Source organism: Haliotis rubra, unplaced genomic scaffold, assembly GCF_003918875.1.
Source record: "Haliotis rubra isolate DU_JTF1 unplaced genomic scaffold, ASM391887v1 Scf356, whole genome shotgun sequence".
NCBI classification, from domain to species: domain Eukaryota; kingdom Metazoa; phylum Mollusca; class Gastropoda; order Lepetellida; family Haliotidae; genus Haliotis; species Haliotis rubra.
The window spans coordinates 377702-396611 of NW_025767031.1; the positions used below are offsets into that span (position 1 = coordinate 377702).

General features: G+C 40.0%; 1 protein-coding gene and 1 long non-coding RNA gene across 2 annotated transcripts; one reads left to right on the forward strand and one right to left on the reverse strand.

Annotated features, from left to right (window-relative positions):
• The first annotated feature begins 1205 nt into the window (after positions 1 to 1205).
• Positions 1206 to 3930, forward strand: LOC124285253. Its single transcript, XM_046721453.1, has 4 exons — positions 1206 to 1288; positions 2399 to 3034; positions 3146 to 3255; positions 3440 to 3930. Exons 3-4 carry the CDS (start codon positions 3205 to 3207, stop codon positions 3833 to 3835), a joined length of 447 nt encoding a protein of 148 aa, XP_046577409.1. The 5' UTR covers positions 1206 to 1288; positions 2399 to 3034; positions 3146 to 3204; the 3' UTR covers positions 3836 to 3930.
• A 4651-nt stretch (positions 3931 to 8581) lies between these two features.
• Positions 8582 to 16380, reverse strand: LOC124285256. Its single transcript, XR_006900774.1, has 3 exons — positions 16367 to 16380; positions 14626 to 14631; positions 8582 to 8676 (listed from the first exon to the last, which is right to left on the reverse strand). It is a non-coding gene; the product is annotated as an uncharacterized LOC124285256 (long non-coding RNA).
• Between the last annotated feature and the right edge of the window lie 2530 nt (positions 16381 to 18910).

Here is an 18910-nt window from a genome sequence, read left to right on the forward strand (position 1 = left end):
CATTATTAAAAAGATCCCTAACAGTTTTAACACTAAACTATTTATCCCTTGTGATGGAAAAATGAATACAGTCAAGCAGGACATGCTTTAAGCAAATGTTCATGTGTATATCTTGAATGGCCAATACAACTTCGTCTGATGATCTCCTCAAATCTGGAGTGTCGACCCGAGTAGGTATAACCAATAGCTGGATTAATTTCATATAGTTTATTGTCACTTACTTGGGTGTCCCGCATCTTTTGCATTAGATCCCGCACGTAACGTCTAATGACAGGTTTATAATCACTGTATGGGATAAAAAGTGGTGTCACAGATTTGTTGAGTGCTGCTTTACCTGCTATTCCAACATTGCTGGTCACGATATGGCTGAGATATTGCCGATGTGACTTTAATTTTTAACCATTCCAACATGGTTGGGTAACCAACAAAAGTCGATGTTGTATTGGCCAGTAGCAAGAACATTGAATAATTAAATAATTTCAGTTGAAAGTGGATGTTAAAATGACATGATTTTGATAGCCTGAAGGCACGAAGGTTCGAAATATATATTGCCTCGGCTGTGAAAATAGAGCTGTTATCCAGTAATCGAGAAGATATTGTTCTGGATCCAATAGGCCACTCTTAATATTTATGCATGTGACCTTTGACCAATATCAAAACGAGGTCATACCCGCGTAATCAGCGAATCGTGATGGCGACGAAATCCGGAAGCGATCTGACGGCTGTCCCGTCTCTCACATTTTCCTTCGTGGAGACTTATATACAGATGAATAGCAGAAGTGCCGGGACTTCCCAACTGAACAAAGGCTTCAAATATTATAGTGAAGGGTTCATTTATAATTTGCGAAGTAAGTTTCATTAATCAATTTCCAATGTTGTAAATGGTACAGTAGCGATCGCAATATGGCATTGGCTGTAAATGTCATTATGTCATTGCTGATTTGTGATTGAAGAAGGCTTATTTTCCTCTTGACATGTTATCATATTGACTTCACCCTGAAAATTACGGGACATACGTTAATTATTATGAAGTGCAACTGAAAAGCTGTTTTTGAACTACTTTAACCTAAGTTCCATCATGTCAATAACCTAGGCCGTAACCGTCAGATAGTTATTGGATCTATGTAAAATTCAAATGATGTTATTTCGTGTAACATTTTTCCCTTGTCTTGTATTTTTTTCACCTGTAATCGTTTTTTTGGCAGCATCATGTGATGACACATCTTGCGTAATAACAGCTCGTTGTTACCATTCCATGAAGAAAAATGACTCGCCACACAATATAACTGTAAGTTGGGTTCATAGTATTGTCAAGAAAAAATATTATCAGTCTGATATCAGAATATATTATATATATATATATATAATATAGGAACACATATTTTGTAAAATATCTCATTTATGTTAAATTGTGATAGCCTAGTACATTCATTTCACTCAAGTACATGTACTATGAAATGCAGGGGGTTATAGCTAAAACGGCACCACAGCAGAACGGCACCAAAATCGTTTGGCGAAAACGGCACCGTATTGGCGAAAACGGCTACTTATTTCTGAGCTAAAACGGCACCATATACAAAACACAGTATGATGTTGACTTTTATGTTTTAGTTCGTTTAATTATAACATTAGCAATCAACATATATAAAACACAATATGACGTTGACTTATGTTTTTTATTTCATTTCATAACATTAGCACGATTATAACACGTGATATAGCTGGAATATTGCTAAAAGCGGCGTAAAATCATAACTCACTCACTCACCCACTGCATTAAAATAACAAGATTATAAAGACGATAACAAAAGCACCGTCAACATAACACATGTTCACACGTCAAAGTCCATATTTGGGCGGATGCTTATACAGTGTATATCCCATGAATGTCTTCATGAATTGCAGCAATTCACTACACGATTGGTCCGTGGATAATCGCACATCTTGACAGTAGTTGTGACAGAGACAGGTCACCATCCTTGAATAAACTCCAAAGTTCAAATACTTCCTCCTGCCTAGCTGTTGAGGATTTGCGGATGTCTTCTAAAATAAGATTTTCCCAATAATTAAGATTTTATTTGGTGCCGTTTTCGCCATAAGATTTGTAGCCGTTTTCGCCAAGTCGAGGTTCAGTTATGTCCAAATGGTGCCGTTTTCGCCAGGTTCCGTTTTGCTGTGGTGACGTTTTAGCCTGATCCCAATGCAGGTCACCTTAGAGAGCAGTCCAGTGGTTAAAGTGGTCAGCGCCAGCTGCAGCTGTGCCATAGGTCAGAGCCAGTGTTGTGGTCATGTGACAGGTATGTCATTAGCCTATTTCAATGAATAATAAGTAATGTCTGTATATATTAAACTGAGTATCTGATTTCATTGTTCCTGAAAATATGTTTTTCTTACACAGGTGTTTTATATCTGGTGGCCCACTATAAGCAGAGAGGAATGAAGTCCATCCCATAGGATATTGCCAAGACCTCCATGCCACAGACATGGCACATCCCTCGCCAGGACAAAATATCCGGTATGTCAGTACCGGAGATAAAGGTTTCTGGATACAAGAGTGATGGAGAGGACAGGCCAGTGAAATCAACCCTTTACAACCCCATTAAGTCTACCCTTCCACCATTGGAACCATTTTTTTCATCCCTGAAGTAAAATCATCCTGATCTATCACTATTAACAACAGTTCCACAGACTGATGAGCCAGCACCACCTTTTGTAAGAACTAATTTTGGATTGTTTCCTAAGGGTAGTACCATCAGCCATCAACAGAAATTATCTGGAAATTATCTGATAAACATTGTGGATGGATTTTATCCTGATTTACCCATTAGTGCTGAGCAGACAGGAGAGAACAACTACAGCAGTGTGCTGACAGAGAGTCAGACAACTCTGCTAGACTCCCTCAGCGTCAGTCAGGATGAGGCTGTGGAGATAGAGAAGGCTACCAGACTCCAGGCGCAGGACAAGAAGTGGGTTTGTCTGAGACGTCACAGGGTCACAGCTTCCAAAATTGGAGAAATTTCAAAGCGTAAAAAAGGTAAACAGAAAATAAACCTAATTAACATTAAGTTTTATGTCATTAATTTCATTAAAAGAAAATGTTGCACCCAAATCCATTACTTTAAAAAACATAATAATAAAATTTCAGAACCAGAGAAGTTTGCAGAAAGACTGAGATCTTCTTCCAGGACCGTCCTCACAGAGGCAATGAGAGAGGGCATTGCCAATGAGCCTTTTGCAGTAGAGGCATATGGGAAGGTAAACATTTCAGATTTATTAAATCATATGTGTAAATGGATCAACTGAATAAATGTACATGTGTATATGTAATTAACATTGAATGTTAATATTTGGGATTAAGGAGAGTAATTTCAACATACATAATAAATATAAAGAAGTGTAAACATGTGCCTATATTTAAAATTGTATGTTGATATTTCAGCTAAAGGAGGGCAATGTGAATATATATCCCTGTGGGATTGTAATAAGTCCCAGAGCAGCATGGATGGCTGCTTCTCCAGACCGGAAGGTGCTAGACCCCAGCTCCAACCCTCCTTTTGGTCTACTGGAGGTGAAGTGTCCAGACCTGCGGAATAAGGACCTCTGTGATCTGCAGTACCTCAGCCTGAAGGACAATGGCCAGCTTGCTCTTAAGGCAACATGTAACTACTATCATCAGATCCAGATGCAACTGGCAATGACTGGTTTGAAATGGTGTGATTTCTTTGTCTGGTCTGAAAGGCAACACCATCTCGAGAGAATTGACTTTTGTCCTGAGAGCTGGCAAAGGGTGAAAGACAAGGCAGATAAATTCTTCTTTGATTACCTTCTTTCATAGTTTCTGTACTACTATGTTAGAAGTCATTTCTCTGATTATTTCAATTACCAAAAAAATGAAATCATATCAAGTTTAATGCATTCAGAAAAATACAAGATCAACTTCTTTCATTGTTTAATTGATAAACATATAATGTGAGGTATATATTTCATATATACATCAAACATGTTCTCTGTTCATAACACTTTGTGTATTGTTATTAATCATTCAGAAACAAAACCATGCAATATTGATCTAGTTCACTGCTTATTAGAAATTCTGGCATTGTTTAAAGGGAGATACTCACAATTTCAGCATATCCTAATTCTGAGCATTTTTACTTACTACCTGTGTATATTTCAAAACATTGATATCTATAAAAATGTAAAAGATCTGTGTATTACAAAAATATACAGTCGATGAAATATTACAGATTTAGCTGTAATCACATTTATTTATTTATATTAACAAGTTTGTTTTGAGCATTTGTCATAAAACTTTTGTTACAGTAGCATTTATTCAACAGAATCAATAATGACATCTTTTGACAATCTAACAACTTAAATGTAACTTTGTTACCACAACATAATCTTATCTGTAATACAGACAGACAGACAGTATTCATTCAGTAAAGAGGCCCTCGCCCATAATACAATCAGACTGACATTGTGTTTAGTGGGTGCGTAATACAACTTTGCATCTCTATGTCCTGGAGTTCAGTTTCTGTACATGGTATAAGTATAGGCCAAGACTGTATATGACAGCATCATTTTTGCTTTGCAAAAGATTTACGACAGAGTAATGAGTAAGTGGTTCTTTAGTGAACTTTGTTATATATTTATTTCTAGATATATCATAGGTATTACAAATATATAGTACATGATATTCATTTTCTATATAATGCTGACCTCTGGTTTTACAAAAAGGACATAGCCCTTCGTTATATTCGATTCCATTATACCTGCCACATTCAACATCCGTATTAAATTACTGCATCTAAACCTTGATATAGCAATTCTTATATGCACAGGGATATCACAACACAAATATTTTTTAATATTTAACAAAGTTTTGAACTCCTTGTAAAATATATATTAAGAAGATTCACTAATTGATGAGAACCAAGACTGTTTTAAGTCATCACCTAGCCTTAACTTGAATAGATACACAGAATATTCCACATTTCGAATTTCTTGGCTTAGCCAAGCATAACCAAATCCATATTGAAACAGGATGTGTCTAACTTTGGTTACCCAGGTATTATAGCCTAAGCTATCTGGTGATCTGAACATGTAATACAAATTTGTATTTTGAAGTTTTCAGAAATTTATTTGATTTGAGTTTTTACTATGATCATAGTTTCATAATAGGTCCTGAATCTATTATCTAATCTGATGAAAACTAACAAACACTGTAAATAAATACTCTGTTATACCATTAGTGTCAATATGATGTATATATTATGTTCTCATAAAAATGCAATACAAATTTCATGCTAATCAACATTAAACCTCAATCAGTTTTCTTTCATTTCTTTTTTATCAAAGGTCCTTGAAAACTTGATGTAATGCATGCTACAGTCCACAACTGATTAATGCTGCCCAGTTCAGCAAGAGAGACTGTAGAATCAAACAGGTGATTCTCTTTAACCCTTCTGATCAGTCTTTCTACATGAATCCTAAGGGATGCAATGGACTGTGTCCCCCATACTTCACTAGGTGTGAACTGTCCAGAGGAATACAGAAATGGAGGAATGTTCAGACCAACACCTTTCTCACTCAGTATACTGGCAATAGTAAAACCCTTATCAGCCATAACACTGTCCCCAGGTTCCAGCAAATCTAGAATGCCAGACAGTTTAGTTATTTCAACATCTGACATGACACCTGTGTACAGATTGGATACAAAGGTAATAGCACCATTTGGGGCAATGCCAATCAGACCTTTCAGAGTGCAAGAGCTCTTGTAATGGGAGTAAAACATGGAATTTAACACCAAAGCTGAGGGAATTTGGATCCTGAGCTCAGTACAATCTAAAATGACTCTTGTAGATGGGTAAGTTATCTGAAATTCAGGAGGCATGTGTCTGTCTACTGTCACTCTGGAAGGCCAGATAGGAACTGATCCAAGAACAAAATAGAGAAAATTTGCCCAGGTGATAATTTTTCGACTAACAGTTGAAATATGGCAGTTAAAACGAACAGCAAGATCCTGTTCTGGTAAACCAAGCCTAAGGCGTACAAAAAACATGAACATTTCATCAATAAGGGCCATATTTCTTGGTCTACCTGCAAGGGAAATGGCATTTGAGCATGTATAATACATACTGCACATATTGGAGGCACTTGGTTTTACAAAGTCAAAAAACTGTTTGAACAATTTATAGCTACGAAAAGATGTGTAGTACTGGATCACAGAGCTGTCAACCCCTAAAGATGGTTTGGAGTGAGACTGAAAAATAAGCCGGGGTCCAGGTACAGGGCGATGCCCAGGTGGGGGGTCTCAGGCCGAAAATGAGGTTTAGAGATTTTCAGGCGCATTTGGAGCCTTCTGGTGGCATTATTTGGACACTAAAAGATGCATGCTAAAACATGAAAAAAACATCACATACCTTCATTCTGTGTATTTCTTAGATTGATATACAGCTCACAAGATACCAAGGGTTCAGAGTGGATGTGAACAGTAAAACGCAAAAACGAACGAAAACGCGTATTAATTTTGAAATTCTTTTTGCTACCAGATATGCGTGAGATTATTATTTGGAGGTGTGAGAGCGTGACATTTGCCAGTAAAGCGTGAGACTCACGCCAAATGCGTGTGAGAGTTGACAGGTATGGGATCATATCATCATTTCCAGCAAATCTTTCCAGTCCAAATCTCTCAAGGGTGAGCTGTTCTTTTAACAAATCTTTCTCCTCCTCAAGCTCTTGAATTCTTTTTAGAAGCACCTGTGAATCAAACAGACTGATATCTGTCTGGGTCTGAGCTGACAACTGGTGCTCACCTTCAGCATGAGGGTCACAATCTGACATGGAGTTTGCATTTTCAGAACTGAAAAAATAAAGAATTTACTTTCAGTGGAAATCAAGTGTTTGTATACTTCAACATTTATTCATTTCTAAATATTATGATGAGGTATGAGGGTCATCAGTGATTATGAATCCTTCATCTGAAATTTAATAAGATGGAAATACTTTAAATTAATGGATACCACAAAAAAGAAAGACATCTTTAGTTAAAGAGCATTTGAACTGAAGTAGTGCTTACACATCTACGAATTTGTTTCTAACTCTTAAACTGACCTTTCCCATGAAATAACTTGTTTTGGCATCAGTGGATGACGGATGGCGGGTGCTTTTCTGGACTTCATATTTTCCAAGTTCCAAGGAAATATGGATGGCACAGATCCTTGCTGAGGGTCTTCCTTACCGGTGTGTACTTGTAGTCCTCAGGCCGGAAATGCTTTGAGCAAACAACACTCTTCCTGGTGATCTAAATTTAAGTGAAATTAAAATAAGTCTTCTGTCATTATAGATTTTGAGCTCCAAGATTTAAAAAATATCTCTTTTTTTTAATAGTTACAATAAATAGTTGTGTATACAAGTGATTCTATAATAATTCTTCCTGGGTCCATCTGCCATTGTTTCAAATAGGACCACGAAAGGCTAATGTATGCAATCGTCCTGGTAATTTAGTAACACGAATGTATAGTTGAAAACAAATATGACATGCAAAATGCTATCATGTAGTTGTTTGAGACAAAATATCTTTTTGTCTTATAATCTGTTTGACAACTGCAGCTCCGATAATATATTCGTTGCTCTTTGGACTACTCAAAATTCTCAAGATTTAATTTCGAAAATACTGAATGAAAATTTTAACCTACCGTAAAGAAGGGTCCTTCGTCCCGACGAATGGCAATTATCCATCTCCTTCGCTCATCTTCAGCCTTCGGAAATGTGTGAAACGAAAGTGAATTGTTGTATCTCGCATCAGATGTACACTGAGGTACAGAGCAGTGATCAGCTGCCATATTTGCGGGTATAACCTCGTTTTGGAATCGATCAAAGGTCACATGCATAAATATTAAGAATCCGCTATGACAGTGGTCGAAGGTCGACGGCAACCTGACGTGCATCCCCAACAACATGGAAAAATACATCTTGTTCTCCTTAGACGGTCTGAAATTCATCGACTCAGTTCAGTTCCTGCTGTCATCTCTGGATAGCCTGGTGAACGCCAACGACCCAAACGACTTCGACATCACCAATCGATACACCGACGCTGAGACTCGACCTCTGCTGCTCCGGAAGGGCGTCTACCCCTACGAATACATGAACGATTGGTCCAGGTTCGACGGGACGCGATTACCTCCCATCGACCGATTTCACAGCAACTTGACCGACTCGGCCATCTCCCCTGACGATTACGCGCACGCCCTCAACGTGTGGCACAAACTGGACTGCAAGACTCTGGGCGACTACCACGACCTGTAGCTGAAAACCAACGTGTTGCTACTGGCCGACGTGTTCGAGATATTCAGGAAAACGTGCGCGAAACAGTACGGCCTGGACCCCGCGTGGTACTTCTCATCCCCTGGTCTCTCTTGGGATGCCTTGTTGAAAAAGACGAAAATTGAATTGGAAATGTTAACGGATTACAACATGCACCTGTTCGTGGAGAAAGGCTTTCGAGGCGGGTTTGCCATGGCATCCAAACGATACGCCAAAGCCAACAACCAATACGGTCCCGGTCACGTTTTCGAGCAAACCGACCAACCACATCCTCTATCTCGACGCCAACAACCTGTACCGCTGGGCCATGAGCCAATATCTCCCCACCGGGAAATTCGAATGGGTCGTCTGCCCGTCCGACATCGACGTGAATAGCATCCACGAAGACTCTGAGATAGGATACATATACGAAGTGGACTTGGAGTACACCGCGGAACTGCAGGAATCGCACAAGAGCTATCCGCTGGCTCACGAACGATTGACGGTGAACCTGGAGTGGTTGTCCGACTACCAACGAAGCTTGCTCAGAGGCAACAAGCTGGCCAACGTCGAAAAACTCGTGCCGAATTTGATGAACAAGTCAAAATACGTCATCAACTACCGCAACCTGCAGCTGTACCTGTCGCTGGGAGTGAAGCTGGAAAAAACACATCGCGTGATCGGATTCCATCAAAGCCCGTGGATGGAACCTTACATTCGGTTGAACACGCAGCTGCGAAAACAAGCCACGAGCAACTTCAAGAAAAACCTGTACAAGCTCATGAACAACTCGGTGTTCGGCAAAACGATGGAGAACTTGAGAAAACAAGTCAACGTGAAGCTGGTCAGATCCAGCGAAGAAGAAAAGCGAATCGGTGGATTTCATCACACAAGATGATAAATGCCGAGAAATACCGGAGATACTTCTTGAACAATTACATAAACTCGTTCGATGCAAGCCAGCCATCTTCGATGCATCCAGGAAGGACCGACCACAATGATGTTACGAAATAAGCAATATTTGGAACGCAATTACAAGGAAACTTCAGGAAAACGATGACCAAGAAAGGACTGGTATTTTGAATATATATATACTGAGTCAAAAAAGAAACTTCACAAAATGTAATTTGAAAAATAATGAATAATTCTTCTCTGATGATACATCTATGTATCCGAAATGGGATCCCAATCTTTCGACTCTAGAAAAACGTTAGCAAAACCCACTCAAACCCATCCATTCGTCGTGCAAATGACGTTAGTGCCAAATCAGGTTTTGCACGTGCAGTCGATCACGTGATCTTCGCATCGAAGTTTTCTTCATATGCATGTGTTTGAATTGGCCTCAAGAATTGAAAAAACACTTTTAAACCACAGTTCTAACGGTACTTGAAATGCCACGATAGTCAAATGTACAACGTGAACGTGCCGTTGACATGTTGCAAGCGGGAAGATCAGTTATTGACGTCGCAAGAGCAATGGGATGCAGCCGTCGTACTGTGTATGACTTGCGAGGTCGTCTACAACAAATTGGCACCACTTCTGATCGCCCAAGGTCGGGTCGTCTACGTGTGACGTCACGAGCAGAAGACCGTCAAATCGTCCTACGTCACCTACGTGACAGATTTCTGCCGGCTACACGAACCAGGGCTGAGATGTTTAGAGGTCGACTGTCCTCACAGACCATTCGAAATCGGTTGCGGGCTGCCAATCTCCATTCTCGACGTCCATATCGTGGGCCAATATTGACGCCGTTTCATCAACGTCAACGTCTGCTGTGGGCCCAACGTCACCTCCGATGGACCCAGAGAGACTGGAATCGAGTCGTCTTTAGCGATGAATCAAGGTTTACACTCAGATTCGCGGACGGCAGGCATAGCGTCTAGAGACGACGTCGTGAACGGTATGCCCAATGTTGTGTACAGGAAGTCGACAGATTCGGGGGCGGAAGTTGCATGGTGTGGGTCGCTTTCTGTGGGAACAACCGTTCCCGACTTCTGGTCATCCGTGGAAACCTCACAGCTGCTGCTTACCGCGACCAGGCGCTCACCCCTTAACTCGTTCCTTTCATGGCGGCTCATGGCCCAGGTCTACAGTTCCAGCATGATAATGCTCGGCCGCATACCGCGATGTTGACACGCGATTTCCTTCAAAACGCTGGAATCAACGTCATGGACTGGCCATCGAGGTCCCCTGACCTTAATTCAATAGAGCACGTTTGGGATGCACTTGGGAGAAGGCTTCGTGGTCTTAGGAACCAACCTCAGAATTTGCAGGAACTTGGCGCTGCCTTGCAAGAGCAATGGCTCAGAATCCCCAACCACGTGTTCACAAGCATCAGGCAGTCGATGAGGAGACGGTGTTTGGCAGTGGTGAATGCGCGGGGCGGCCATACACGATATTGAACTGAAAAATTCCGCATTTTTATTCATGTGACTTGACATTCTGTATACCCATGTTTTGGAACGGCGGTGTAGACTAATGGAACCGATTATGGCACTGTCAGTGTATCGAGTACATCACACAGATCTCAGCAATGAAATAATAACAATTCAACCATCTTACCATCTCTTGTTCTTTTATAGTACCCTGAAGAAAGAATGTGAAGTTTCTTTTTTGACTCAGTATACAGTATATATCTTCATATCATGTTAAGTTCTTTGAGAAACAAGGTGGCATTGTACGCAATAATTGTGATCCATAAGATCTCCAGAAAAAGAAAAACTTGATTTAACGCATCACATAGCCTTTACACACGTACACATGTAATTGGACACTACGCACACGTAATACGCACATGCATCACGCAATTACGCACACAATACGTACACATGGAAACCTAGCTTAGCGTCGATCCGTGAAGATCCGGGTTAGAACTACTGGTCTTCAGTAACCTATGCTTGTCGTCAGAGGCGACTCACGGGATTAAGTGAGTGAGTGAGTTAAAATTTAAAGTCACATCGGCAGTATTTTAGCCATTTCAGACTAAGAAAGTTGTAATTTTTTAAATGAATAAACACAAATTTAGATAATCAACTACTTACCTGTCTGCAAAGGGCTCACGGATTGGGTGATCAGGCTCGCTGACTTGGTTGATACATGTCATTTGTATCTGCGTTGATTGATGCTCATGTTGCCAATTTCGGGATTATCTGAACCAGACACGATTATTTACAGACTTACGTCATATAGATGGAAAATTGCTGAAAGCGGCGTTAAACAAAAACAGACTGAGTAAGGAATCACATATTAACACATGCAGGTGACAGAATCACAAGTTCTCTTTTACCCCCACCCAGATCATGAAAGTGAGTGAAGCGTCCCATAATCCTAGTAATCCCACGGAGCACTGGACGAGTTGTGCCCCTTTACGGGGGGTGTTGTATACCCCTTTACGTTTGCCTCCACACGTTTTTGTCTCGTTCTTCGGGGCACAGGGGCGTGTCACGCTTAGAAACAGCGTTAGAAAGACATATAGGTATATAGACCCTACCCTATATAAAAGCATCCTTTTATATAGGTATATAGACTCCACCCTAGTACTATATAAAAGGATCCTTTTATATAGTACTAGGGTAGGGTCTATATACCAATATGTCTTTCTAACGCCGTTTCTAAGCGTAACACGCTCCTTTTATATAGTACTAGGGTAGGGTTTATATACCTATATGTCTTTCTAACGCTGTTTCTAAGCGTGACACGACCCTGTGGTTCGGGGTATGTCGAACGACACTGCAATTTTGCATGAGTGAGTATTTCGCCGCTTTTAACAATATTCCAGCAATATCACGGCGGGGGACACCGGAAATGGGCTTCACACATTATACCCATGTGGGGAATCGAACCCGGGTCTTCGGCGTGACGAGCGAACGCTTTAACCACTAGGCTACCCCACCTTCCCGAACTTTTGCATGAAAAAAAGATAAGATAAGATAACACTTTATTACCCAAAGGGGAATTCTTTTTATACTGAAAGCCATTAAAAACGCAATTGGTATTTGTTGTCCTGAAACTTACAAAAGTTCTATTGAAGATTTTTTTCCTGCGATACAGAGGATGTAGGGATAAAAGGCTGTTATTCTGGCCCATTTCGAGTTCGAGTCCCGGAGCATTCCCCTCACATGAACTTTGATACTTAAAACTGAACCTTTGACATTTCTCGTAAACACAACCACATTCATGAAACACGTTGTGCACATGCATTACTTGCACCCAGGCCCTGTAAAAGCACAAGAAATTGTGGAACTCAATCACTTTCAGAAAATGCCACACTTGACACAAGACGAAAGGAATCAGGTTATCGGTATGGTCAGCCAAGGTGCTTCAGATGTGATGATTGCCAGGCACTTTAATGTGCATCCATCCACTGTAAGTCGACTCAGACAACGTTTTCGGGCTACCGGAAGTGTTGCTGATCGTCCGCGACCTGGTGCACCACCTGTGATAACAGCTCGACAAAACCGCAATATTCGAGTTTCACACTTGCGAAATCGGTTCCAAACAGCTGATGATTAGGCAAGGAGGACAACTGGGGCAAGTCAATGTCATTTCAGCGCCCAAAAGGTGCAAGGACGCCTTGCTGCCGTCAACATCCGGTGTCGTCACCCGTACCGTGGTCCAACCTTATTGCATCGCCACAGACTTCCCAGACAGCGATGGGCAGCAAATGGGGCCAATCTTGTCAACAGGACATGACCAGATGTCATTTTTTTCAGATGAATCCAGGTTTAACTTATCCTTTGCAGATGGACGTCAACTGATTTATCGACGTAAAGGAGAAAGACTTGCGCCAAACTGTGTCCTTGAACATGATCGTTTTGGAGGGGTGGTGTCATGCTCAGACCACAGACCATCAGAGGCTGCAGACCATCCAAAAGCTGTTCCTGAGAAATGTGTGTCTTTCAATGCCCCAAAGACTGCGAGCATGTCTTGGAGCTCACGGTGGACACACACGATATTGACTGCAAGTGACCCCTCATTGTGTGAAGTCGTTGTTGCGTCACTGATGTTGTTGTTGACTGGACATTTTCAGATGAAATTATTCACAGATGTTCACTTAAAACATATCTGCCAGTTAGGTTTATATATGTTGAAATTTGTGTGAGTAAAGAAAGTATGAATGTCAAATTGCATTTTTAATGGCTTTCAGAATACTTCAAACAGAGCATGACATGATACAATAAAATATGTATGGCAATTACGATAATAGATGATTAATTATGGATAAATATATACTTAATGCATCCATTCACACGCATAATACACACCAACACACATAATTAAACAAGTCATGTGTGTACACTTTTCTGTATTCCTATAATTTACATACACTAACTCAATGAAAGTATAAAAACATTTCATGCATTATTTTTTAAAGGTTTTGCTTAGAATTGTAATGCTAAAACGGATAAAAGAGTTCCTTGTTCTGTTTGACCTATGACCTATGCCAGATGGCAATGTGAATATTAAGAGTTTAATACATGTGATGAATCTGAAATGATTTTCCGAGCATGTGATACAATTTTGTCATCATTTATGGACGCAGGATGGTCTAAAAGTGTACCGGTAATTTTTGAACTTATATTCACAATCTTGATAAGTTTGTTTTTGTTTTGAAGACTAAGAGAACCGTACGAACACTGCGCTTTGTACGAAGTACGTGTGGATAAGTTTCAACAATTTCACATCAACATCAAAAGAGCCTAATGTCCTCATAAAATATAGTCTTTGTTGGCACTCCAAATCTTTAATATTGCTATTCCAATTCAGTTTATCACCACAATAGTACCAAGATACTCCTGTTGAAATTGTGTCTGAGTATAAGTATCACTCATATGAACAGGTTCTTGAGGCTTTTCCCTCTTTCTAAAATCAAATATCATTTCTTTTGTTTTCTTAACATTTAATTGAAGAAAGTTTGTTCTGCCACCAATCTGTAAGATTACAGATTTCTGATCGATAGCCATCTTCGTGAGAAACATTCTATAAAGCAATGAGTGCAGCGTTGTCCGCAAATTTTACAGGATGGAACTTTTGCAAACCCAATCATTTGTATATGTAATGAATAATGACGGTGGCAGAACGCATCCTTGTGGAACGCAAGTATTGATAGTAACAGTTGCAGATTGACAATTACTGACACGAACAAACTGCCCTGTTAGTTAGAAAATCACTTATCAATGTTATGTGGATGAGTATACGGGCAAGGAGATGAGGCTGGATTGTGATAAACGCAGAAGAGAAATCAACGAATAAGATACGGGCATAGGATTCCAGATGATTGTATAATTTGTTTAACATCGATAGAATAGCATCTCCCACCCCATGCTTTGCACGGTAGGAACACTGTAATGGATCCAAAATATGATTTATATCTTGCAAGAGAAAGGGAAGCACTCATCTCTCAAAACATTTCATGGCCACCGACGTTAGGGAGACGGGTCTATTATCATTTAGTTCATTAGGTCTAGATCGTTTCGGGACTGGTATCTCTGTGGATTCTTTCCAAACCGTTGGTAACTTATGAGCATCAAGAGAGGCCTGGTAAACCTTACAAAAAATGGGGAGAGTGGTTCAGCAAATGACTTTAGAACTATTCCTTTAAAATTATCTGGTCCAGAAGCTTTCCGAATATTTATTTTTGCAAAACATGATTTCACACCGTCTACACTAATTTTGAGGTCATTTGTGGTATTACTGATGATTGAAGAATTAAGTTCATTTTGTGGATCCTGGGGAAAATCTCAATGATCAAATCTCGAATAAAATGAATTAAGGTCTTCATCAAAGGATTTGTGGTCAGATGTAAAAAAATATTCTTTCTTTTTATCACTTCCAATCATCGCCTTTAAGCTTTTCCACATTTTCCGAGAATCACAGCAATTAAACCCCTTGTCTACTTTACGTTTGAAACCTTCTTCACATTCCTTAATTTGTAACGAAATATATTTTTGGATATTCTTTACTTCTGAAAGATTCCCCTTACAATATGCTATTTTCTTCTTGTTTAAAAGGCTTTTCATATCTATTATTACCCACGGTTTATAGTTGGGAAAAAATCTTAATTGCTTCAGATGGTATTATAGAACCTACACAAAAATCGATATACCGTATACCGGGAAATTTTCGAGGTGTCTAATTTTCGAGGTTTTCGAGGTTAGAAACGCAACCTCGAAAATATTATTTCCATGAATTTTTCCGAACTTCAGACCTTTGGGTTAGATTTCCTATCGATAAGCATTTCAACTGCTCCCAACCAATGACTTCCTGACATGCACAGTAACCGTGTAATGCCTGTCTACAAGTAATCTTAATCTTAACGTTCAGTGACTATTTAATTGTGTTGTACTTGTTGGTCCAGAATAACATGCATTACAAAAAATAGGTAATTCAATCAGTGTCTTCCGTGTGAAGTCAAACCAACTGTCAATACACTCCATGTCACTCTCTGGCCAAACGGACTGCATGGGCGATGCCAGGTTTGATGAATGCGCGTCTTTAAAGGGCTTGTTTACACAAACATCCTGGGGCTGTAAGGCATTCGTGCAGTTGGGCAGTTTCGCTAAAGAGGTCAACTTGTCAGCTTTCTAACAACAACATAGTTTCAGCAGAGACCTATCATACATGCTTATAATTAGTTGTTAAAAAAACAATATCGTCTGAGAAAAAATGGCGTCATGTTTGAACTCTGCCGACAGAGTGTTTCATGGGTCATTTATCACAACAAAGGATCAAAGGGTTGTTTTTTATTACTATTATCTCTGCCATGGACTGGTATACCGGTAGTTATAACAGTCAGACGGCAGTTATCACTGGCTACTAGGAGTTTTGCCGATAACTCAGTGAGTATTGGTCCGGTAAGTCATGTTTCTGGACACTTTCTTCTTACCTCGAAATTAAAATTGTCTAAAATATTTATATATTTAGGCCCCCCAAACCTCGAAATTTATATCACCTCGAAAGCTCTACCTTGTAATTTTAGTACCTTGAAAATTTCCCGGTATACGGTAGGTAGTAATCGTGTCGATCAGCTGATTACGGGGGCCTGAATGAGATTGAAAACAGGTCGAAGTTCGACGTGCGTGGTTTCTCTTACAACATACCGTTACACCAGTTTGTATTTATAAAGATACACAACCCACATCCATGACTTGTACCCGAGGCATCGGGATTTCTATCCAATCGAATAGGTTCACTGAATCCAGGTTGGGACAATGATGTAATGTTGTCATTCAGCCAGGTTTCAGAAAAACACAACACACAGGTCTCCCTGTTTTCGTATAGATACAAAACACTTGCCTGTATCTCTGGAAGCTTGTTTCTCAGCGATTTCACATTCGAGAGCAGTAGAGTTGGAAGCTGTTGTCGAAATTTCCGGGATCTCACTCGGCACCGAACTCCTTTCCTCCGCCGGTGTTTTTGGGCTTTGTCATCGTTGATGGAAAGGAATCTTCAGTGAGATATGAAGTTTTGAATTTGCAAAGTTATGGACTTGGTTTCATATTTTGCCCCACAATCACAATCACGTTGTGGCAGTGTGAGGCATCGCATTGTTGTCCTGTAAAATGACTCCTCTGACTGACAAAAGGTCTCAACACTCCACCCCTGTATCGCTATGGCAGTCAGATTTCCTCGGTTGATGACCAGTTTTGTTGTTCTCCGGCCACATATGTTGCCCCATACCATGACGCCTTCTCCATCGAACGGATGAACTCCTTGAACGCAGTTTGGTAACAGTGTCTGTATTCTTTGTCTGTCCAACATCGGTATTTATGCCACAATCATGCACGTGCATTTGGACCAATGCCCCACATTTACGTTGTTCACGTTTTGAAACATGCCCGATTCGTACTTTTTCAGACAGCTGCGTTATCGGGACCATGTTGCATTTTTGGCAAATGTTTTCTGCTTGGGTTCAAATCTTTACCAGCATTTTTTGTTTGTATACAATGACGTTTAAAACGATAACTTTTGGTTTTTGACTGGTAGTTTAGATGCAGAAAGTCCACGATTCAGTTAACTCCTAAATTGTAGCATTTGATGTGAAGATACGAGCATTTGTGATGTGTAGGACGCCATGCGGGTTGCAACCAGTGGAGCCATGTGTTCTGGTTGATGGAGCGTGAGCATCTTCATTGTGCCATTCTTGTTTTAGACATGACACGTTTGATTTCTTTTACAATGTGGGCAACTGCTCCACAGGCTTTGATACGATCATCTGCAAAAATAGGTAGTTCCTTGTCTTCATTGACTGCCTGGGCTATGGTGTAATGTCATGGTATCTCGTCAGATTTTACAGTGGAATCTATATTTGTTGCACGTATAGGTTCGTCCCAGTCCAGGTTCATCTGTTAAAGGTCCAACGTAAATATCTTTGACAGGCGATAAACAAACCAAGATTATCAAATACTTCAAATATGTCTTGTCAGTATTATGCTTAATGATAAGAGGGTGGTGTGGAGGAAATGTCGGTTTGTGATTGAACTTGTGGTTGTGTATTGAGGGATTCCATGAAAGCCGATATCTGGAACAATGTCCATGTTGTGTTGTGTTGGGTTTTGTTGTGAATGAATGGAAAGCTAGTAACATCAAATAGTACTCCTTTAAACGATACACTGTAAAGTTACTTTCTTGATCATTCTCTGTGCAAAATCCTTAATCCAACAATCAATGATATTGTGACCTGTACGTCATCTGTAACTGGATGGGATAGTTTCATTCCTTGCAGAAACGGAATTGGTCGTACTACCAAACGAAGACACAAGAAGAACATACACTGGAATATTTTCATCATTTTCTGTCTCTCCATGACCAATGTCAACATCCAGGTTTCTGATTTGGCGACAAATGAGAATAGTTCTCTGCAGAAACTGACTAGAGTTCCAGTTCATCTGCTAGATGGCGTGTAATGAAAAATCTCTGTCCACCTACATCAAATAATATGTTGGCATCAAATATGTTCCACTGTTTGTATGCGCACGGGCTAGATTTCCACTCAGATCTGATGGCAAACTTCAGAAGAGTAACTTCATGTTTAGAAATCTGTCTACAGTTCGTGGAAATTTGTGTATAGATCGGATGGCAAAACCATGTAATTGGGATAATGTGAATGAGACAACTGGATTTCTGCACTCCATTTAACGTTGGATTTGTATGCACAGTGGTTTTAAAGTAATCTCAGAAATTTTGCCATTTTAGAGGAAAGTGGGTAGTTTCGGTTTTGGAAACTGTTTTACCTTCTGTGTTGCAGAAGTGGCTGATTGGCATGTTTCGTCATTGTATTCATAAGCAGATGTGGTGGTTAATGTGATGATCAGTGTGACGTAGTAGTCACAGATTCATAACACTTCTACCCATTCATACATAATGACATCTAAAACCCAGTTGTCGTATGTGATGTGATTTCTCTTCTCTGGCAGCAGTTTGATGCATATGAATTGTTTTGATTGATATTGTCAGGGATGACAATCACCCTCTCACTCCTCTGTATTCATGATCACAGCTACACTAGTCTAAAGGACAAGATTTGTCTTGTGGAGTGGTAAGTTGTTTTCATCCACTTGGAGACTTGGAGCCATGTGTACCTCTCTGCTTACCCTGGCTTACT

What these genes read in the sequence shown, in the direction of transcription:
- LOC124285253 (XM_046721453.1), top strand. Translation starts at nt 3,205, where the DNA reads ATGAGAGAGGGCATTGCCAATGAGCCTTTTGCAGTAGAGGCATATGGG. An exon ending in CAGTAGAGGCATATGGGAAG is followed by an intron (nt 3,256 to 3,439) that starts GTAAACATTTCA and finishes TTGATATTTCAG; the next exon opens with CTAAAGGAGGGCAATGTGAA.